Genomic DNA, 24,602 nt, shown 5'->3' with positions numbered 1-24,602 from the left:
AGGCATGGTTGAACTACAGACAACACGAGCCGTGCACCTCGCTCCTGGTGGAATGACTGGAACCGATGGCTGTTGGACCCTGTCCGTCTAATGGGCGCTGCTCAGGCATGGTTGTTTACATCTTTGGGTGGGTTTAGTGACATCTCTGAACAGTCAAAGGGACTTTGTCTGTGATACAATATCCACAGTCAACATCTATCTTCAGGAGTTCTGGGAATCGGGGTGACGCAAAACTTTTTTTGATGTGTGTAATATTCAAGTTACCTTACCAGCTGATCATGCTCACACAAATTCAGGAAATGTAAAACTGTACTAGTGAGTGCCTCTCTTCAGCAAGTAAAATAAAACTTCTTTTAATTTTTTAACTAAAACAAGTCACAGTGATTGCAAAGAGATGCTAGAAAGCTACTGATAATGAAACAGATGCAAACTTTGAAACAAATTTAGCAGCACTCATTATGTTATTCATTGCTGTATTTACCATGATTTACTCACTTATCTCTTCTTTCTTGTTTTGAACTGTTATTGTATTGGCTGTCCTTGATTAACGTTTTGCATTGTTTTGTGCATGGAATCTTTGCAGTAGTAGTAGTAGTAGTAGTAGTAGTAGTTGTTGTTGTTGTTACTGTACACTATGTCTGTAAGTTAAGGAATCGTGAAGATCTTCAAAACAGTATGAGACAGGGCTATAATGTGTGCACTCAAGGTGAACTGACATTATGAAACATGACATGGAAAACAAGGAATACAAGAAAATCAGTCGTGAGCTATTGATACCACTTACTGTTTGTGGGGCCACTGTGCCTGATGCATACAGCATGTCAGGACATGTTGTGATGACCGTGCATGGCGGTACGGAATGCATAACAACTCACCATACTGTGGATTAGGCTAGCTTTGACAGCTTGCAATAATGCTCTGTGTTGTTGGACAAGTACCTTCTGGATATCAGCAATGGTCCTTAGAGGTAGTCATAGGGCTGCAGTCATCCAGTTGACTGTGTTCAATACTTGCCAGTGAGATTTAACTTTCGGGAGCAATCCGGGAACATATGTTTTATGTTCTCTTGTTTTAGGTACTTATCCACGAGGCCAGTCTTGTGTGGCCAGGCTTTGTTATCCACCAGATGGAACCAGGTCCATACCATGAAAAAAGGACATACAAAATACATAGACCGTAGCCATCACATAATGCCTAGGAAACACATTTAGAAGCATAAGTTCTTGTAACAGGATATTGCCACAGATAACAAAGTAGTCTCTTTCGACAAGGTTAGCAGAGTTTTTAGTGTCCCTAGGGCCCGTCAGATGAGAAAATGTTGAGTCAGTCTCCAAGTTAAACTGTCACTAATCCATGGACAGGAAACTGCATCAGAGTTCATGTTCTCGGATTCACAACTACTGTGCAACCATGTTGTGTCCTTGGTGAAGGAATGGACTTGGTATCATGGAGCATACATGTTGGAATGTATGTAACCTTGAGACTATGTGATGTCTCTGGTCAGAGCAGGTGCTATGATGGTAGGACATCTTCAAACACATAAGGTAAGGAAATAATTCTAATGATGAGTTGCAGCACATGGTCAACTAGAATACTGTGTGCCAAATATATATAGTAATACTATACATAAGATGTCTCCTCTTAATGAAGGCTGTAGGCACACTAAAAGATCTCCTTCTGACATGCCTGGTATGTCATGTGATTCTGTGTTGGCCTGCCACAGTGTTGACATGATGCACTTTTACACCACATGAATGTACAAGATCTCTTTAACTTATTGACATGAGAACAGTTCTACTACTACAGTAGTAGTAGTAGTAGTAGTAGTAGTAGTAACAACAACATGTACTCACACTTTTTCCCATTTAATAATATACATTTGCCTATGCATGTGTGCCAGTTTTTGCTGGTCTTTGTACTGATTACCTGCCTTATGATTACCACTCATTTTAGTGTAGTTCAAAGTTTGATTATGTTGTTCAAATTGTCCAGAAAAGTGTGTTTTATTGTCAGTCAATTTTGTTTACGTAGAGCGTAATAGCTGACTTTTATGGTAAATAGTATGTTTCTTTGCATTTACACAGGTTTGGCAGCACCAGTGCCATTACGTAGCCCAGTGCCCAGTTGTATGTGTGACAACATCAAAGTTGTCACTTGTATCTGCCGTCCCACCAGTAGGTTACATTACGGTGGCACTGAGTGATGGATCAATACATTGTCTGTTCCGAGATACTCTGAAACAAGTAATAATACATTCATCATGTAGTTTATCCCATAAATTGCAATTTATCTCTGGGTAATAGAAAATGTATTCTAGTAATTTAAGGAATACTCTTTTAGTTATAACTGTTTATCTCTCCTGTAAAATTATTGTTATCAGTTTAAAAAAAAATAGATGTGGGTATGATTGGCTAAAGACAGTGAGGCCAGAGATTTGTAACCCAGGAGCTCTTTTGTGACTACTGAATGAAGTGATTCAGTGGTTTAGACCCAGGCCTTGAATTTGGAGGCTTGGGACCCAGGCCATTGACTGACCAGCCTGATTTACGTTTCTTATGATTCCCTGATATAACTTGAGGCTAAGTATTAGATTATTTATTCCAAAAAGTCATATATAATTCACTCCTCCAGTTTTGTCCAATCTGAGCTAGTACTCAGCTGTTAATGTCATAAATGTTCTGATCTGATGTTTTCCTACCACATTTCTAACTTGTACAATTCTTGAGCATCTCCCTGAGTCACATCCTAAGTTCTCCACGCTATTTCAGCATAGAGGCTTGTTGCCATCTTCAGCAGGTTGATGATGACTACTGCTCTGCTTGGATTAGCATCGTGTATAAGTTGGCTGTTACCTCCTGTATCACTCCAAAACTGTTGCTATTCTTGCAGCCACTGTAACGGGTGGTGGGGTTGGAAATGTCTGGATGCAAACTGCGGCCCCTCAGTTTCCCATTCCCTTCACAAAATGAGCCAGCTTGGGGGTGGTGACAGAGATTATCCACAATACCTGCCACTACCCAGATACCACCTCAAAAAAATTGTTGGGTGCCCACTTCTTGAACTGGTTGATATTGTCATTTGGGCTCAGGCGGATACCACATGAAGAAAATCTACAACTAAACAGATGCCAAAGTATGAACATCTTGCAGTACAACATAAAATCACATGAGAACTACCTAACTGAACTGTGATCCACCTTACAGGGAAAATGATCGATGATGCAACAATGTCTGTGCTCGGGAAAGGACTAAACTTCATCCCGACTAACATCACTGTTGATTGTGGACATCGTAAGTAGTTTAGAAGAGGCCACCTATGTTCTATCAATCATCAAGGTTGAAGAAATATGCTATGAAAAGAGCTGCACACTCACCAGGCCCCCACCACCCAAGAGCAACATTTCAAAGGTGGGACAAAGGGCCATTCGTGAGTTACATAATGATTCATATTTGGTTGTCCTGCCCACTGACAAAGGGAATGCTACGGTGTTGCTGCTGCACATAGAATATAAACAGAAAATTTATGGACTTATCGATGATGCAATACTCAGGACAATGCAGGGGGCTCTGACAGGTAACCTCCAGAGAAAACCATTGAACTTCTTGTCAGTACCTTCGATGTGGAATCTGTCAAGAAACTTCAACAACGAGCTACTGCTCTGGCACGACTGGAAAAGTCATCAGATCCAGAAGCAATCAGAGTTTGGTTTTGCAGAGAGTACTGTACTACTTTGGCTCCTTCCTTAGCTTAGCTTGAGTCTCTTGCCTACTTCAAAGTCCCAAGTAGTAAGAAAGGTACAAGAAGGAACCTGCAAAATTACATACCAATATCCTTAACATTGGTGTGCTGCAAAAATCTTGAACACATTCTGAGTTCAAATACACTCCTGGAAATTGAAATAAGAACACCGTGAATTCATTGTCCCAGGAAGGGGAAACTTTATTGACACATTCCTGGGGACAGATACATCACATGATCACACTGACAGAACCACAGGCACATAGACACAGGCAACAGAGCATGCACAATGTCGGCACTAGTACAGTGTATATCCACCTTTCGGTGACACCTGACGGTGTGCGGGACCGTAGCCCAGCTTCATGGAGACGGTTGCGAATGGTCCTCGCCGATACTCCAGGAGCAACAGTGTCCCTAATTTGCTGGGAAGTGGCGGTGCGGTCCCCTACGGCACTGCGTAGGATCCTACGGTCTTGACGTGCATCCGTGCGTCGCTGCGGTCCGGTCCCAGGTCGACGGGCACGTGCACCTTCCGCCGACCACTGGCGACAACATCGATGTACTGTGGAGACCTCACGCCCCATGTGTTGAGCAATTCGGCGGCACGTCCACCCGGCCTCCCGCATGCCCACTATACACCCTCGCTCAAAGTCCGTCAACTGCACATAGGGTTCACGTCCACGCTGTCGCGGCATGCTACCAGTGTTAAAGACTGCGATGGAGCTCCGTATGCCACGGCAAACTGGCTGACACTGACGGCGGCGGTGCACAAATGCTGCGCAGCTAGCGCCATTCGACGGCCAACACCGCGGTTCCTGGTGTGTCCGCTGTGCCGTGCGTGTGATCATTGTTTGTACAGCCCTCTCGCAGTGTCCGGAGCAAGTATGGTAGGTCTGACACACCGGTGTCAATGTGTTCTTTTTTCCATTTCCAGGAGTGTATAACAAATTTCCTTGAGACGGAAAACCTTTTGTCCATAAATCAGCATGGATTTAGAAAGTATCGCTCATGCTAAAGTTGGCTTGCCCTTTTCTCACATTATATCATGTGAACCATGGATAAAGGGCAATAAGCAGTTTCTATGTTCCTAGATTTCCAGAGAGGGTTTGGCATGGTGCCAAGTTGCAGACTGTTAACAAAAATGTAAGCATACAGAGCAGGTTCCCAGGTACGTTGGTGGCTTGAGGACTTCGTAAATAATAGAAACTGGTACATTGTCTTCGATGGTGAGTGTTCATCAGAGACGAGTGTATCATCAGGAGAGCCCCAGGGAAGGGTCAGTACTATTCTCTATGTACAGGATGTCCATAATTAAAGTTCCAGTTTTAAAATGCTGTAGAAAGAGAACCACTGCTCAGAATGACGTCAAATTTGAACAGTTATTCATGTAGGGGGGAACATCATTAAAAAAAAAGACCATTAGATGGTGCTGTAAGGGTCAGAATACGCACACCAACAGACACACAGCACATGGCTGTTCCTCAGATTGCTTCCAAGATGCCCATCATGAATGTCTCCCTGCAGGATTGCATGTTGTTGGTAAAGCTCTTTTACAAGAACAGTGAACGGGTGCCAGTAGCACTGCAGAAGTCCGAGGCACTCAAGGGTATGAAAAAAGTCATTGGTCTGATATCTACTAAGAGTCTCGAGACAATGATTACAAAATTCAAAAACACAGGTTCTTTTGAAGTGCAATGTGACAGAGGGAAGGAAGTAGTTGATTCGACGTCTGTCAAAAATGTGGCCATAGCATTGCAGGAGGAGTTCAACAGTGGTGTGCAAAATTGCAGTGCTTGGGGAACTGCCCAAATGTTGGACATGCCTGTGCGTGTGGTGCATAAAATCTTATGAAACATCCTGCATTGCTATCCAGAAGAAATCACCCATGTTCAGGAGTTGCTTCCTGCTGACCTTCTAGTAAGACAAACATTCACTCTGGAATTTCTTGCTCGTATGAAGGTGGACAATAAGTGGCCGTGGAACATTTTGTGGACAGACAAAGCCCATTTCCATCTCCAAGGACATGGCAATATGCAGAATTGCAGAATATAGGCAACGAAAAATCCTTGCGCACCTCAACCAGTACCACTTCATTCTGCAAAGGTGACTGTGTGCTGCATGTTGATGGCATCACTTTTTTTGAGGATATAAGTATGAGTCCTGTGGATACTGTTACCTGTACGGTCACTGGTAAATGCTATGAGAGTTTTCTGCGCACCAACATGATTCCAGCCCTTCAACAGCATGGATGTGTGAGTATTATAATTTTTATGCAAGATGGCTCTCCTCTGCACATTGCACAGCCAGTGAAGTGGCTGCTGCAGAGGCATTTTGGAAATGCTAGAATTACCATCCATCATTTCTGTACAGCCTCGCCTTCCAGCTCGCCTGATCTTAAGCTGTTTTACTTCTGGCTGTGGGGTTATGTTGCGTTCAGTGCTCCAATTACAAACTCAGCTGAACTGAAGGCATGCATTGTGCAACACATTCTGTATGTGATCCCTGAGACACACTGATCTGTTGTGGAACTTGCTATTTCTTGATTTCAACTTGTGGCAGAAAACAGTGGACAGCATATTGAACATGTTTTGTGCCAGTCTCACGACAATTAGAAAATGATGTCATTTTGCTTTTTATGCGGTTTTTGCCCTCAGGACAACTAAAAACCAATTTTTTGCATCCAATGTGGTATGACCTTGCCATTGTGGAAGGGCTTACCTAGCTAACAGTGCCACAACTATTGACTGATGAACTTGTGCAGATAGTGTAATGTGCAACTCAAACCATAGCCATTGTACCACAATTCGTCTGTCATTTGTAGCTGGACCCATTTACATTGAGACACTTACACTGCCATCTGTTGGTAATTTTTTTCCCCACTACGTTTCCCACCCCATCGATAATAAGCTGTTCAAATTTTACGTCATTCTGAGGAGTGGATCTCTTTCTGCAGTGTTTCGAAACTCGAACTTTGATTATGAACACCATGTGCATAAATGACCTGCCGTACAGGATGAGCAGCAATCTGTGGCTGTTTGCTGATGACACTGTGGTGCACCAGAAAGAGACAACATTGAGTGACTGTAGGAGGTTACAGGATGACAGACAGGATTTGTAGTTGGCATGATGAATGACATGTTGCTCTGAATGTAGAAAAATGAAAGTTAATCTAGATGAATAGGAAAAATAATTCTATAATGTTCAAATAGTGTGTTGGTGGTGTACTACTTGACACAGACATGTTGATTAAACATCTAGCTGTAACACTGCGAAGTGATATGTAATGGAATGAGCATGTAAGGACAGTAGTAGGGAAAATCAGTGGTTGGCTTCATTGTATTGGGAGAATTTTATGAAAGTGTAGCTCATCTGGAAAGGAGCCTGCATCTAGAATACTAGTGTGACCCATTTGTGAGAACTGCTCACATATTTGGATCCCCACCATGTCAGATTAAAGGAAGACATTGAAGCAGTTCAAAGGCGGGCAGCTAGATTTGTTACAAGTAGGTTTTCTAAAGACACTGGTGTTATGGAGATGCTTTGTGAACTCAGTTGGGAATCTCTGTAGGGAAGACAACATTCTTTTCATGAAAATTTAGAAAACTTGCATTTGAAGATGACTACAGAACAGTTCTTCTGCTGCCAGTGTACATTTTGTGTATGGACCAGAAAGATGAGATAAGAGAAATCAGGGCCTGTGCAGAGGCATATAGACAGTCATTTTTCCCTCTCTGTATTTGAAAGTGGAACAGGACAGGAAATGACTGGTAGTGGTCCAAGCTACCCTCTGCCATGCACTATATGGTAGCTTGCAGAAAATGTATGTAAATGTGGATTTGGGCTGCCAAAAGTCGACAAGGAGGCTGTCCCACTGTGGCCCATTACCAGAAATGTAAAAGGTGCAACATATAGCTTAGCCAAACACCTGACTGCTCTCCTGAGCCCATCTGTGGGGAAATGCTGACATCACATCCGTAATTCCATTCATTTTGTATTACGTCTACAAGATCTTCACATCATTGATAGTGACCTTCTGATGAGTTTTGACGTAGTGCCCACTTCACCAAGGTACCACTAAAGGAATCCATGAAATTCTTCTTCTTCTCCTCCTTTTCTTCTTCCTCTTCCTCTTCCTTTTTCTGTTTCTGTAGGGGCCCAGCATTGTTATAAGGGTTTTGGCCAATGTTAGTGACAGTTGGTGGTTGTGTGCTCTTCCTGATACCACAACTACCCCCGTGCCAGAATTTGTGTACCCTGTCTGTCTGCATGTACTCCATGTTCAAGTGTGAGAATATTTTGCTAAATGTTTGTGTAATGGGTATCTGATGTGGGACATGGGTACCAGTAATAGCCAAGTTGGATGTGGTAAACCATCTAAAAAACACATCCAGGCTGGCTGGCTTGCCAGCTCTTGTCATTATTCCGTGAGGCGGATTCAATGTGGGGCAGGCTCACCTACGCGGATCACGGAAGTGGCACACTAACGCACTTGGCTGTCCGGGAGTATAAGGGAATTCATGGAACTGATAAGCAAGAAGTTTGAGGCCAACCTGACAAGACTCTTGGAGTTTGTGCTCACCTCACCTCAGCTTGCTTCCTGTTCGATAGGTTGTATTATGATCATATGGACGGCGTCAGCATGGGGTGACATCTGCCACCTTTTGTGGTAAACTTGTTCATGAAAGACTGAAAGACTGTCAGGAGAATGGAGAATGCTCTGGAATAATCCCCCCCCCCCCACCCCCCCCACACACACACACACTCTTCTCCAGTAGTTACCACAACTGGCAGTGCATAGGCATTTTATGCACAATTGTTCACAGGACAGTGGTCCAGTTGTGAGCAGCGTTCCAGCTGAATTGAAGCGCCTGTAGACAGTATTCCAAAGCAATGTGGGTACAGCAACAGGCAGATAAGGTATCCATGTAGACAGGTTGCACCTAGACAACGGCAGGAAGAAAAATAGGAGCACAAACCACTATTGTGCATTCTGTTTGTCATCAAAGTTTCCAAAAAAGTCAGAAGAATAATGCAATAACACAATGTTAAATGTGTATTTTGCCCAATCCCTAAGACCTTGACACTGCCAGGTTCAGTAAAAGATGATCTAGGTCTTTTCAAACTAGGGTCCACCAAATCCCCTGCCAATATGGCAAGATATACATTAGGGAAACTGTATGCATAGTAGAAGAGAGGTCCCATGAACATAGACGCTACAGTGAATTACACCATACCACCAAATCAGCCATGGACAACAATAGCATAAAAATTATCCATACTATAAATTACAGCAAAAACAAGATACTCAGCAATCTCCCTCCTTCTGGGATGGTGTGAGGCCATTGAAATTAGGGTCCAGGATGATCTAACAAACAAAGATAGTGGCCTAAAGCTGAGTCTGATGTGGAACCCTTCACTGAACTGAGAAAAAATCAGAACATACCTGTTCAGTGAGGTTTGCATCCAGTGGTGATAGCGTGGAGTTCACAAACGGACGTTGCTGCCGTCACCACCACCACCACCACCATCACCACCACCCAATATGGCAGCTGCACAGGCAGCAACAGGAGTGAAATGAAAGAAGTGGTAATGGCCAACATATATAGGTCATCAACCCAACCAGAGCTGCAGTCATCAGAAATCACCTGAAGATGGCAACAGATCGGTTTGCCCAAAAAGAAAGGAAAAAAAAAAGAAAAAGTGGAGAACTTACACCATGACCCAGGCATGACCAAAATGTTGTCCAGAATGTTAAACTCAACCTTCCATTCTTTTTGTGTCCTATAGTCTTAAAATGATGGTAACTGTAGAAGTTGTGGTCATCTTCATTCACATTATATGATTGAGTCTGACAATATAGAACTACTGTATGGATTTCTAGGCATGATTTCAATGGAGGAGATTTTCCATGGCCTTCTTCAAACCAGTATGTATTGTGAGGCTTGTGAACAACTATATTGCCCCAATCCAGTCAAAAGGTCAACTTCAGCTGTGTCTTATACCATTACTGCACAGGAAATTCTCTAGAGGTCTGGATTTAATTCAATAAATTGTTACACAACATGATGACATAATAATTCGTACCGTATTTCCTCCTCTTTGTGGATAAATTGTGTGATGCATATTTTTTTCCTACTGCTACACCCATGCTTGATTGCCATTGTGACACAACAGTTTGAAATGGTATATGTATGTGAGAATTAAATACTATTTGAAATAAAATATTTTTTTTATTGTTCATCGGTAGGGTCTGGATATAATTCTGACATTGGTACATAGATGAAGTTGAAAAGCTGGACAATATATTCAGTTTAAATTTAAATTTTAGATACATTGTTTGTCAGCACTAAAAGACAATAACAGGCTGAATTGTCATATTATCTTTGGCATGTTTTGTGACATGTTACTTATTATCCTTTAAATGAAAATATGTTTAATATTATTTTTACCTATTCCACATCCATGAGGACAATTTCACTTGGGATCTATGGAATGTATATTAGCATATGTATTTTTCTTTGTAAATACTTATTGCATATTCTTGTTTTTCTCACTGGTTTTTCATCTGCGCAGAATGGACTTACTGGAGTTAAAAAGTACATTTAATCTAATCTAACCTACACAGGGCTGTAAATTTTGTAATTATATTGTTACCTGTTCCTGTGGCTTCTTTTTCAGTTCTGTTTTCTATCTTCCTTCCACCTCCTATTTTTTAAAGTTTATAATTGAGAACTAGGAATAGATTACTCTGAAAAGTTTGCTTCACCGTTTCCATTAATCATACTGTGTTTGGGAATTTCTGTACCTGTAAAACAGCATAAGGTAATGGAACAATAAATGTTACAGTCCCATTTCTGTTCCTATAGTACGATTTCCAATAATGTTTCCAGTAATGTTGTCACTATAAGCATGTTTTCTGGTGTATACTCTAGAAATATTCCAGAAAGCATTATCACATTCCTTTCTGTGTTCTGGTATTGAAGTAAGTTGTTTTATTTGTTTACATTTGCCTGTAAATTGACATGTGGGTTGGTAATATCATTTTTCCTTTAGTCTAAAATTTCATTGTGTTACAAATGAAAGGCAAAGTAATTGTCAATTTAAATAATGATGCTAACATTGCTGCATGGGATAATTATTCTGGCCGGCCGGTGTGGCCAAGCGGTTAAAGGCGCTACAGTCTGGAACCGCGTGACCGCTGCGGTCGCAGGTTTGAATCCTGCCTCGGGCATGGATGTGTGTGATGTCCTTAGGTTAGTTAGGTTTAAGTAGTTCTAAGTTCTAGGGGACTGATGACCTTAGATGTTAAGTCCCATAGTGCTCAGAGCCATTTGAACCATTTTTTGATAATTATTCTGTTTTTAACAAATAATTTCATGTATATATGAAGTTGGTTGGCACCAGTTTCCAGATTTCTTTTCTGTTGAGGTCACTGAAAGTTGAATATAGCCACTTATGTGCAATCCTGTAAACTAACTGCAAGAAGAGTTCTTCTCTATGGTGATTCATGTACACTCTCATGCCTTTTCCACAATTAATAATGTTTGGAACTGATAGACTGTATTTTTTGCAGGCAGAAATTAATCTCTTTTTAGTTCACATATTTTACTACCCCAAGGTCTGGTCCAATGAAATCCACATCTTTAATAAATATTCCGAAATTAAATATCTTTAATACTTCCATGACATACACATTTATAAAACAGGGATTAAACATGGATAGCTGTGAAGTGATGTTATATGTCCAAAATCCATATTTGGTGAAGTCATAATATACTGTGATAAAATGATTTACAGATAATGGCATCAGATAGGTTTTAAAAACATTTTTGATAAAGTTTCTTCTAGTCTAAAGTTTATTTGTGTTGACTATAGGGTAGTATTTTTTATATTAGCTGAAAATGTGTGACGAAACAAAATATTTCCATAGGGCTGATTCACCCACCATCACTCCTTAATTGTTTGTTAACTTCTTGTGTCCTTTGGTGTCAGTGATGCATTATAAACTTTCATACAGCACTTATCTGGCAACCACCAAAGTATGTGTAGTTTTGTTTGGATTGTTGTGTACATTCCATAAAAACGTTGGGTGTTTCACAAGTAAGAGGGTTGCTGCCATATGACTTAGTAATCTGACTCTTTAGCCAGCTTCTATTGTTTAATGTTCCTTATTGAATTCTTCTTTGAGTTTCCTGGCAAGTTTCAGTGTGAGGAGCACATTTTCAGTAATGATTGTCAATAAGGAATTTCAGATACAAAGAAATTAAAAACATTAGTTGCCAGTGGGCATTGATATGTATCAATGGGGCAAGTTCAAAATTTGTGCCGGACCAGGATTTGAACCTGGGTCTACTGCTTATTAGGCAGATGCATTGACAACTACACCATCCGGTTACAGTGGTCACCAAAATTGCACGGTCTAACCTAGAATGCCTCCCGTCAGACCCAAATTCTCAACTTATTCCAAACACTACTGAGGTAGTGCCCGTGCTCGTTAGTCTCATTACTCGTGACATCTCACTGATTCCCATGAGTTTGAGCTTGGTGTGCATCTGCAATAAAGGGATAATTGGCCACCATCACCGTAATGATATATGTGATGTCTTTTTCTTTCAGACAGATCATGGGAATTGGATAGATGCCTTGAGTGATAAGGCTAATGAGCAGGGGCACTACGTAAGTAGTGTGTGGTAAGTTGAGATTTTGGATGTAACAGACACCACATGTATAATAAGGAATTGGATGGAACTTATTGACAGATTAACACTGTATGTCAGAATGCAACTTGAACCTACACTATCCTCTTTCCAGATATGCATATATGTTAGAAAACTTATGGGGAGTTTGGGTAAGTAGGATAGAGGTGATGACATCACAGCTTTGGGTGGACTTTATGTGCTGAGATGAGGGCAGTGGTAAGTTTGTTGCTTGTATTCTGTGTTTAGGTTCATGTCCTGGTTTTGCTGACAACTTTAGCCTATCAGGGAGTTTCATAGTGGCTTACTCTCCAATGCAGAATGGGAAATTAATTCTTGAAGCAGTTTGCATTTAAGTGTAATCTGAGTTTCGTCAATTAGTTGTAATAAGTTTGTTATATGACATGCTAATCCCATCCATATACTAGACCATTTTCATTGTAGTATGAGTGGGTATCATAGTGCTTACTCATTATATTGTTTCAGAAATATCTCTTTGAAGCATTCAAATAGTGCGGTGTGCTAAGAGGACCCTATTTCCCAAGTTAGCTGGTTCATGTTGTTGCTCCATATACAGGGTGGTCCATTGATAGTGACCGGGCCAAATAGCTCACAAAATAAGCGTCAAACGAAAAAACTACAAAGAATGAAACTCATCTAGCTTGAAGGGGGAAACCAGATGGCCCTATGGTTGGCCCGCTAGATGGCACTGCCATAGGTCAAACGGATATCAACTGTGTTTTTTTAAATGGAAACCCCCATTTTTTATTACATATTCATGTACTACGTAAAGAAATTTGAATGTTTTAGTTGGACCATTTTTTGCTCTTTGTGATTGATGACGGTGTAGTAGTCACAAATGTATAGGGATGTGGTATCACGTAATATTCCGCCAGTGTGGACGGTATTTGCTTCGTGATACATTACCCGTTTTAAAATGGACCGTTTACCGAATTCGAGAAAGGTCAACATCATGTTGATGTATGGCTATTGTGATCAAAATGTGCTATGTATGCTGCTCGGCATCCTGGATGACATCATCCAAGTGTCTGGACCGTTCACTGGATAATATGCACTATTGGGCAACGGAAAATCCCCAATGGCTGCGACAAGTGAACATCAGCGACCTTGGCGGGTTAATGTATGGTGCAGCATTATGGGAGGAAGGATAATTGGCCCCCATTTTATCGATGGCAATCTAAATGGTGCAATGTATGCTGATTTCCTGTGTAATGTTCTACCGATGTTACTACAAGATGTTTCACTGCACGACAGAATGGCAATGTACTTCCAACATGATGAATGTCGGTACATAGCTCGCGTGCATTTGAAGCAGTATTGAATAGCATATTTCGTGACAAGTGGATTGGTTGTCGAAGCACCATACCACGGCCCGCACGTTTACCGGATCTGATGTTCCCGGATTTCTTTCTGTGGGGAAAGTTGAAGGATATTTGCTATCGTGATCCACCGACAACGCCCGACAACATGCGTCAGCGCATTGTCAATGCATGTGCGAACATTACGGAAGGTGAACTACTCGCTGTTGAGAGGAATGTCGTTACATGTATTGCCAAATGCATTGAGGTTGACAGACATAATTTTGAGCATTTATTGCATTAATGTGGTATTTACAGGTAATCACCCTATAACAGCATGTGTTCTCAGAAATGATAAGTTCACAAAGGTACATGTATCACATTGGAACAACTGAAATAAAATGTTCAAACGTACCTTCGTTCTGTATTTTAATTTAAAAAACCTACCTGTTACAAACTGTTCGTCTAAAATTGTGAGCCATATGTTTGTGACTATTACAGAGCCATCTATCACATAGCAAAAAATGTGGTCCAACTAAAACATTCATATTTCTTTACATACTACATGAATATGTAGTAAAAAATGGGGGTTCCTTTAAAAAAAAAAAAAAAAAAAAACGCGATTGATATCCGTTTGACGTTTGGCAGCACCATCTAGTGGGCCAACCATAGCACCATCTGGTTTCCTCCTTCAAGCTAGACAAGTTTCATTCTTTGTAGTTTTTTTGTTTGATGCTTATTTCGTGAGATATTTGGCCCGGTCACGATCAATGGATCACCCTGTATACTGTGTTTTGTTGAGAAATTTCTGCAAGAGCTTGGAAATCAAGATCCTTTCCAACTGTGTGTGTATGATTTGTGATAGACTTAGGTATGAAATTTGTTTTGAAATTGAGTAGGGTAATTGTGTAACTAGGCTCTTTTTATCTATCACACAATTGTTTAATTTTTGTACTGTAATTTTCAAACTGATTTTATTGATAGAAACTGACAATAATTTAATAGTAACTCAGTAAATGGTTTTAATAATATAATCTGAAAAGGTGAGGAGGAATAGAGGTAAGGATTATATGCTACAGTTTTGGTAGTGTAATCATTTTTTATTATTGTTTCAGTTATATCTGTGACAGCTATTTACCATAAGTGCTAACTTTTTTATGTACAGGCTGCACAAACATCACAGAATGTTATAGCAAGGAATGATGATACACCAAGCACAAAGCAACAGAAATTACACATTAGAATTTCACATGCAGATATGAGTTGCATTGGACTTGTTCTTGCTGCTGTTGATGCTCAGGGGCATCTGTATGTGTACCGACTCTCGCCATTCTCAGAGCCAAGTGAGTAAAACATGGCATATAAAAGTTGATTGTATCTCTTTCTGGAAATGTTCTTTAATATTATACAATTACTATAAATCCTTGAAGGATTGCAGATAATGGATTAAGTAAACACTATCACTTGATATGTAAAGAAAGAATTGAGCAATGGATAGGCACATTAATAGGAACTGGGGTACTTCTACTCAGCTTTTGATGTTTATGCAGTTCCTTAGAGAAGTGCAAGTGCATACAAACATTCACGTATAAGGACAACAATAATGAACTAACCTAATTTTAACTTGATAGTTGAACTAATGCAAATAACTGCATTGTCCCTAAGGCAGAATTGGAAAAATTTGCATTTAGTGCATAGTTGTACACTTGGCAGCACAAAAATTGTCTTCCAGAAATTGCAGCCAGAGTTAAAGTCTGGAGTTAAAGTAACATGTCATATTTTTCCATTTAGCTTGGGAACGTGCAGGTGAGGAAATATTAATTCAAAAATTACAGGAAACTTATCTTGTCAGTACACTAGATCTGTTTCAGGAATGCACAAAATTGTGTCTGCAAGTAGAATATGCTGGTATTATCCATAGATATAGTGCCCATTAACTGAATAGATACAGTTCATAAATGGTCACTTAGCTGAATAAACAACGTGCAAGCTTTACATATAAAGTCTCTCTCATTTGAATATGCATGAATTTTATTCTCCTTCCCACACATGACACACTATCCATCTGGTTCAACAATTTGGTGTCTATGGAGCCCTCAAATGTATTCTATGAAACACATTTTAATGACATGCAGATAATTTCACACAGAAGATGAGACGGAATTTCCACTTCTGGTGGAGAATGACCACCTGGCAGTCGAAACCTTATATTTACTGCCTCCATTTGACATAATTCATGAGAATTATTCACACAGTTTCAATGATATTAAATGGTGATAGACTGATAGTTTGCCACAGTGAGTTAAGTCTGCAAATGCAAAATTTGTTCTATAACAGCCAGTGACAGTACATGAGCAAGTTCAAACAAGTGCACAACGCCACTTTCAGTCAAGTCACATTATTCATGTACCATGCCTCATTGTCAACAGGCTATTCATGACCACATCATTTCTCTCATGAAGGAAGGGAATCGGACATCATCGGAGTCTTGGGCATGGTATGGTGTTTCTCAGCACACTACAAAACACTGGATAAAATGTTATCAAGATGCTAGAGAATCCAGTAGGCATGTGGGAACTGGACTTTGGCGTGTAACAACACCTGTCTAGGCTAATGAACTTATCGATGCTTACAGCAAAATCCTGTTTTAGACACGATTTGGTGCCAACTTATAGAGGCCAGACTAAATAGCAAATGTGCAGCCATCAAGGAGAGGCTCTGTGATCAACATTGACACTACTAATTAGCATTTGTCAAGGACAGTGTCAGCTGTTAATGGTGGAAAGTGGTATTTTCTGATGAATTGGTATTGTTATAAGTGAATGATGGTCCAATACTAATTATACAGGCCAGAATGTGCATATTTTGACTACATGAATCATCTGTCATGTGTCTGTGGCAGTTTGGGACTGGATGTGTTCCTGTGGACCTAGAATGCTTACAGGATAGATGGTGCACTTGATGGTGCCCATTATACCCATATTATGAGTAACATTATGCTCACATAATGTGAATATATCATGAGGGAGTAATCTGTTTCTAGTGTGACCATTCTCCTAACATATGGGCAGAGACGAAATGGGCTGTGCTTGAAAATTGCATGATCCTGTGCCCCAAGAACCCTTGATGACCTTTGGATGTCACCCTAGCTGCCTGAGAGGAGGTGGCGGGAAATGAGAGATTTATTGCCCTCCTAATAGATTCTCTTCCTTGCAGACTGCAGAAAATTATTAAAATTAAAGGCCTTTGTGTGGGATGTTAAATGGTAAACAAGCCACACAATGTGCCTTTTTGAGGGCCGAAAATATCTTAATAAGGACCGTGAACTGTTCATTCATTTAATTTCATGATATCTGCAGATGACACAAATTAATGGAGTAACACAAAAAATTGTACAAACCAAACCTTTTTGTCAGGCAACTGCCTACTAGATCATTGACTAGACACTGAGCTACAAATGCATTGTACCCTAGCTTACGACATTTAGATACATCTTATCACTCTTGTCTCTACACCAAATAATGAAGTACCGTTAATGGGTCTGCAGTGTTAAGAATGACACAGCACACTTTTCTTGCATGTTTTTAGAGTGTGTGTTCTAATGCTAAGTGTCAAAAGATTTTAATCCTCCTCCTACACTCTCAACAATTAAAAGCGTTATTTACATTTAGAGTTAGATCTATAGAACCTGTAATGTGATAGGCCCCTGCGTAACATGGCAGGTAATTCAAATTTCAGCCACGGCCATTATTTGTGCTGTCAAGTGTACATGTATGACCATCAGTGTTAAAAATATATAAAGACAGGAATGTTAAGGCTACTTAAATGAATTACACACCCTGTTCTTTGAAATTTTTCTGGCTAATAGCACAGTAAGCAGGAGATAGATAGATAGATAGAGAGAGAGAGAGAGAGAGAGAGAGAGAGAGAGAGAGGGCGAGTGGGGGATAATTAACTATGTTCAGTTAATAAATCTTTGAATTCCTGTAGAAAAACTTACTGTCAATTTTGTCTGAACATTGAGAATATAGTGTGATGCTGTGTGTGTTGATGTAAATTTATATTTACTCAAAAAGGTCAAATTTAATGCCTCTGTATGATGGAGTACCTGAAGGTTCATTTGCATAACTGCTGTGTGTGGCAAGATGTATGACAAAACTAGATTTGTTTAGGTTGTTGAAACTGAGTACATCCGTGTGTTCTTTGAACCTCATTGTGAAGCTTCTGCCAGACTATATATAGAAATTTGAACATGAATAACAAATATGTTAGGACACACCAGATTTTTTTTTTGCATTCTTGAATAGCAGTTTTGATACTGTAAATTTGTTTTGTATTTTATTGATGTTGAACAGATTTACTCTTATGTCGTAATAAGGTTGGCAAGTTGTTACGAGTTCTTCCCTAGGAAATGGAGGTTTACATAATTTGTCAGTTTTTTTGTTGTACTTAGTTAGACTGGTTTGATTATATTTGCTGCACTCATCTGTCTATTATGGCCAGCATATATCCATTACTGCAGGCAACTGATTTCATAATACTCCTTTTCGTATGTCTTTTGGAAATGGTTAGAATGTTAAGATGATATTTAATCATTGATATGAAGATTGTAGGTGGCAAGATGAGTTACGAATCAGTAGTTGTTGACTTCTTGGAAATTTGAGAATTATACTTCTGATTTTTGCTTGAGATTTTTAACTGAAGATATTTTATAGCTTTGGCTGGATTGAAAGTGTCTTTCATGCAATGGAGAAAACACTGGACTTGCATTTAGTAGTCCAGGGGTCAGATAGCTCTCCTGTCATCCGTATATGTAGGTTTTCTATGTATGCCCTAACTCATTTGAGGCAAAATGCCTGAGTGGATCCTTCAAAAAGGATATGACCGGTCTCCTTCATCATCCTTCCCCAGTCGAGCTTGTGCTTAGTTTGTAATGATCTCTTCATCAGTGGCGTGTTATATCCTAATCTTGTCTGATCACTGCAGGACCCGAGTGCAGACTTATGGGCTTCAAGCTCACAGTTACACACAAGAACCACACCTAAGCTATGTCTTTGATTATGTTTGATATAGTAGGGTAGATATTTGTGAGATGTCTTATCCTGACAGTGGGACAGTGGTTTGCAGTGCTGTTACTATGTTACTCTTTGATCAAGTTTCACACATTATGTCATTGAACTCACCTTCAAAAGCACTTTCCCATGCCACAGAAAAACTGTATATAATTCTATAAAAAACAAATTTGGTGTCTTAATTTCATTTTACATTCCTACATAACAAAATTTGACGCATTGGACTCTATAACACAATGAAAACAACATCTTGAAAATATGGTGCATGGCAGAGGGAACCACATACCTTTACTAGCGATTTCCTTTCCTGTTCAACTCGCCTGAAATGCTGTTTCTCTAAATTTTCTCAATAGTGCTCCCCAGATTTCTGGATACAGAGCAGCCAGAGACAGTGATATTGTGTGCCTATCAGGTGTGCCTGTGTGTGTGAATGTGTGTACGTATTTTTTTTTTTCCTCACTCTGAAGGAAGCTTTGACTGAAATGTCATGTGGAACAATCTATTTGTTGAGCCCGTCTGCAACTCAACATGCCATCTTTTAAGTCAATAACAATCTATCCTTTTCATAATATTGTTAATGCTGTATTTGAACATTATAGGATTGTTTTTGCTACTCATCTGCATTTACTAACATTTTTCTGCATTTAGAGCAAGCTGCCATTCATCACAAAGACTTGAAATTTTGTCATCTTGTATCCTCGTACAGTCAAACAATGATGACACCTTCCAATACACCACAGTGTCACCAGCAAACACCTCTAAATTGCTGCTCACCTTGTCCATTAGATCACTTATGTATACAAAGACCAAGAGCAGTCCTATCTCTCTTCCTTGGGGCACTCTTTATAATACCCTTGTCTTTGATGAACACTTGCTGTCGAGGGTATCGTACTGGGTTCTGTTACTTAAAAAGTCTTTGCACCACTCACATATCTGGGAACCTAATCCTGTGTTTGGCGTTTGTCAACAGACTGCAGTTTATCACCATTTCGAACATTTCACAGAATCAAGGAATATGGAATCTGCCTGTTGCCCTTGACCAATGATTCGCATGATATCATGTGAGAAAAGGGAAAGCTGAGTTTCACATGAGCAATGCTTTTTAAATCTGTGCTCATTTGTGGACAAGGTTGTGTGTCTCAACAAAATTTATTGTATTCACACTCAGAATATCTTGAAGAATTCTGCAGCAAACCACTATTAAGAATTTTGTTCTCTAATTTTTCTGGTCCATTCTTTTACCTTTCGTATTTACTAGTGTCATATGTGCTTTTTTTTGTGACTTTGTGCTGGATGCAAGATTCACGATAAATGCACACTAAGTAAGGGGCTCATGGTGCAGAGAAACCAAAATGATATTCCTTCTTGATCCAGTAATTTCTTTTTCAACTCTTTCAGCTGCTCCTCTACACCAGTGTAATGGTACTTGAATTACGTAACCATTACGGCACCTCACCTCTACCTCTCGATACCAGCAATATTCTACTGTGTTTCTGTAAAGTAGTTAACATATTTCTGGTACAACATTCATATTTGATTTCATTAATGTAGAGGTACTTTGATACATCGATATGTTTATATTGCAATGATATTATTCTTATGTGAATTCTTTCTTTTTGTCACTATGATCTTTGACGTACTTGTAACTCTGATTTTTGGGCGCGTAAGCGGTTATTAGAGAGTCAAGTCTTGGTCATCATGTTGAAAAGACGCAAATTGTAGTAAGTTTATGAAATGTGAACTTTAACAGTGAGGAAGATATTTTCAAGTATGTTTTATATTGTGAAGTGATGTTTTGTGAGTTACGTGATATTGCAACAAATGTGATAAAAAAGAAGTGTAACTTAAATTCGGAGTGCTGATTACTTTTTTGCATCACCATTATGCTAACTTGCAAAAGTTTAATCTTTAAGAGTGGTTTATGAAACACATCTATAAAACTTTTGAATATCGCAGAATAACACCTAGGCCTCTTTGCATCAGAGCTTGGAATCATCACTACCTAGATTTTCGACGATTGAGCCATGATTTCACAACGAGACCAGTGTGGGAAACAGGAAAAGATGAGTGCCTAGTTTATCCATTATTTCATGAAATGACTTTATTAACTGTGCTCTAATGGCACCTGCCACGTAATATAACTTTGTTGTTGCCCGAAAATGCAATATTTAGCAGCGTGAGCAACACTACAATCATAATTAATTTTTGACTTTTGTTGTGGTAGGGTTGTTAGACCAGGGATGCCTATTTCTATATTCTCCATGTAGGAAGCTGTGCAGTAGACAGATGATGGTACATTTGTTTTTTCTTTGTATATCTATAGTTGAAATGGAGGACAGTGGGACGTCAGCTGGTATAAATTTATATTAATGAAGAAATTCCTCCAGCTGCATTTAAGGTGTTGATTTTATTTTGGCAACTAGTTTCAATGTTGTAACAACGTCATCTTCAGACCCATACACTTGTTGACGTCAACTGCATGCAGCTGGTACTATAAGTCAGTGGTGAGATATGGACGTCCATATCTCACCACTGACTTCTAGTATCAGCAGCAGCACACAGTTGATGTCATCAAGTGTATGGGCCTGAAGATGACATTCTTACAACATTTAAACTAGTTGCCAAAATAAAATCGACACCTTAAATGCAGCTGGAGGAATTTCTTCATTTTTAATATAAAAGTACATTTGTTTGATCCTCCTGTGTGGATGATTTCTTAAACATGAAATTTAAAACTTCAGCTTTCCTTTTTTTGTCTTCTGTTGCCACCCCAGACTAGTCAGCGAGTGACTAGATATGAGCCTTCAGCCTGTTCAGCAATATTACTTATGACCCGAATTTGGTGAGACCTTTGGCCAAGGCATGATGATGGAAGTTGGTGCATGCTTCACATGTTGATCTTGTTGCAGACTCATGAATTTCTACTAACTTTTGGATGTTGACATTTGCACATTCTTCTTTAACCAAGAGTGCAACAATCTCTGTTCCCTCAATGTTTTACAGATTTGATTATTAGGCCATGGAGTGTCTTTTTCATCCTTAACCCACTTACTAAGCACATACGTCTCCAGAGTGTGATTTACAATCAGTGTAAACTGTGCCCATAATTCCTCTATTGTAACTAAATAAAATCCATTCTTTGTCTAAGTGGGATGTGAACAACTGCTTATCTGCTTTTTCTAGCATAAATACTTTCTTAGCTGCTCGATGGATTTATTAACTTTAGTAACCAGTGTCACTATGATGCTGCCTGTCCTTATCACCTCCAGTGAGTCTGTAGATGTCCCAGCCTATACTCAATAGATTGAAGTCACCTCCAACTAATACTGAATGATCTGGGTATTTTGGCACAACTGAGTGTAGACTTCCCCTGAATTATTCTACAACTGTTTCAACAGGATCAGGTAGCCATTAAAAGCATCCGATAATTAACTTATGTTCACCTCTTGCTACTCATGTCCAGATAATTTCACAGACAGACTCAGTTTTGACCTCAATATAAAAAAAATTTTTTTGTTGACATCAATTTTTTATTTTTTATTTATTTTTATTTAAACAAGGAAGATCTCACAATGACATAGGATTTGTCAAGGTAATACAAGGCCAATCAATAGGCCAAAGTATAACGCACTGCATACATAACATGCTTTGAGAGGATAAGACGGGTAGCCTACGGGTATAGGACAAGTGGTCAACCATGGCCTTGAGTGAGGAACCACCCGGACATTCGCCTTAGTGATCTAGGAAAACCATGGAAAACCCAAATCAGGATGGCTGGGTAGGGTAGCTCTATCCTCTAAATATGAGGTCAGCGTCGTAACAGTACCTCACATGGTAATTCTCTATTGTATAATGGTCCTTTATTTAGACACAAATTGTTCCAGGTAACTTGCAATATACACTACTGGCCATTAAAATTGCTACAGTATGAAGGTGATGTGCTACAGATGCGAAATTTAACCAACAGGAAGAAGATGCTGTGATATGCAAATGATTAGGTTTTCAGAGCATTCACACAAGGTTGGCGCCGGTGGCAACACCTACAACGTGCTGACATAAGGAAAGTTTCCAACCAATTTCTCATACCCAAACAGCAGTTGACTGGCATTGCCTTTTGAAACGTTGTTGTGATGCCTCATGTAAGGAGGAGAAATGCATACCATCACGTTTCCGACTTTGATAAAGGTCGGATTGTACCCTATCGCAATTGCGGTTTATCGTGTCGCGACATTGCTGCTCGCGTTGGTCGAGATCCAATGCCTGTTAGCAGAATATGGAATCGGTGGTTTCAGGAGGGTAATATGGAACGCTGTGCTGGATCCCAACGGCCTCGTATCACTAATAGTCGAGATGACAGGCATCTTATCTTCATGACTCTAATGGATTGTGCAGCCACGTCTCGATCCCTGAGTCAACAGATGGGGACATTTGCAAGACAACAACCATCTGCACGAGCAGTTCGACGACATTTGCAGCAGCATGGACTATCAGCTCGGAGACCATGGCTGCGGTTACCCTTGATGCTGCATCACAGACAGGAGCGCCTCCAATATTGTACTCAACGACGAACCGGGGTGCACGAATGGCAAAACGTAATTTTTTCGGATGAATCCGGGTTCTGTTTACAGCATCATGATGGTCGCATCCGTGTTTGGCGACATCGTGGTGAACGCACATTGGAAGCGTGTATCCGTCATCGCCATACTGGCATATCACTCGGCCACACATACCAATGGGGTGCCATTGGTTACACGTCTCGGTCACCTCTTGTTCGCATTGACGGCACTTTGAAGAGTGGAAGTTACATTTCAGATGTGTTACGACCCTTGGGTCTACCCTTCATTCGATTCCTGCGAAACCCTACATTTCAGCAGGATAATGCACGACCACATGTTGCATGTCCTGTACGGGCCTTTCTGCATACAGAAAATGTTCAACTGCTGTCGTGGCCAGCACATTCTCCAGATCTCTCACCAATTGAAAACGTCTGGTCAATGGTGGCCGAGCAACTGGTTCGTCACAATACTCCAGTCACTACTCTTGATGAACTGTGGTATCGTGATGAAGCTGCATGGGCAGCTGTACCTGTACACGCCATCCAAGCTCTGTTTGACTCAATGCCCAGGCATATCAAGGCCGTTATTATGGTCAGAGGTGGTTGTTCTGGGTACTGATTTCTCAGGATCTATGCACCCAAATTGCGTGAAAATGTAATCACATGTCAGTTCTAGTATAATATATTTGTCCAATGAATACCCGTTTATCATCTGCATTTCTTCTTGGTGTAGTAATTTTAATGGCCAGTAGCGTAAAACAAGTTTCCTTCTTCACTGCCCTCATACTGAGAAGACCCACTAATGATCCTGGACTGCTGTCGGTCACTTGCAATGTAAAACATAATTCTGCTCTTCACTGCTGCTTACACTAAGACACCCCTGATGACTCTGTACGGAGAAGACGCTGTTGTGCCCCTTTACTCAATTCTGGACTTCATATTCAACTATGTGCTACTGTCCACCTGAAGAACTAAGGCAACAGACATTACTGTCTCGCATTGTACACCTTGACATGTGATCTTTGTGAAAGCAGTTAGTGAGAATCATGTACAGGGTTATTACAAATGATTGAAGCGATTTCACAGCTCTACAATAACTTTATTATTTGAGATATTTTCACAATGCTTTGCACACACATACAAAAACTCAAAAAGTTTTTTTAGGCATTCACAAATGTTCGATATGTGCCCCTTTAGTGATTCGGCAGACATCAAGCCGATA

The 24,602-nt window shown here is 40.1% G+C and overlaps 1 protein-coding gene across 1 annotated transcript in view; it reads left to right on the top strand.

The window, feature by feature from the left end:
* The window catches only part of LOC124554840 (mediator of RNA polymerase II transcription subunit 16), a 314,031-nt gene that overhangs the window by 188,725 nt on the left and 100,704 nt on the right, over nucleotides 1–24,602 (top strand). The window contains exons 8-9 of the mRNA XM_047128502.1: nucleotides 2,085–2,243; nucleotides 14,919–15,096. Coding sequence (XP_046984458.1) covers nucleotides 2,085–2,243; nucleotides 14,919–15,096 — 337 coding nt within the window. The remainder of the gene's footprint in view (nucleotides 1–2,084; nucleotides 2,244–14,918; nucleotides 15,097–24,602) is intronic.

This window comes from Schistocerca americana, chromosome X (genome assembly GCF_021461395.2).
Source record: "Schistocerca americana isolate TAMUIC-IGC-003095 chromosome X, iqSchAmer2.1, whole genome shotgun sequence".
Taxonomy (NCBI): Eukaryota; Metazoa; Arthropoda; class Insecta; order Orthoptera; family Acrididae; genus Schistocerca; species Schistocerca americana.
This window is presented reverse-complemented; position numbering and strand designations above follow the sequence as displayed.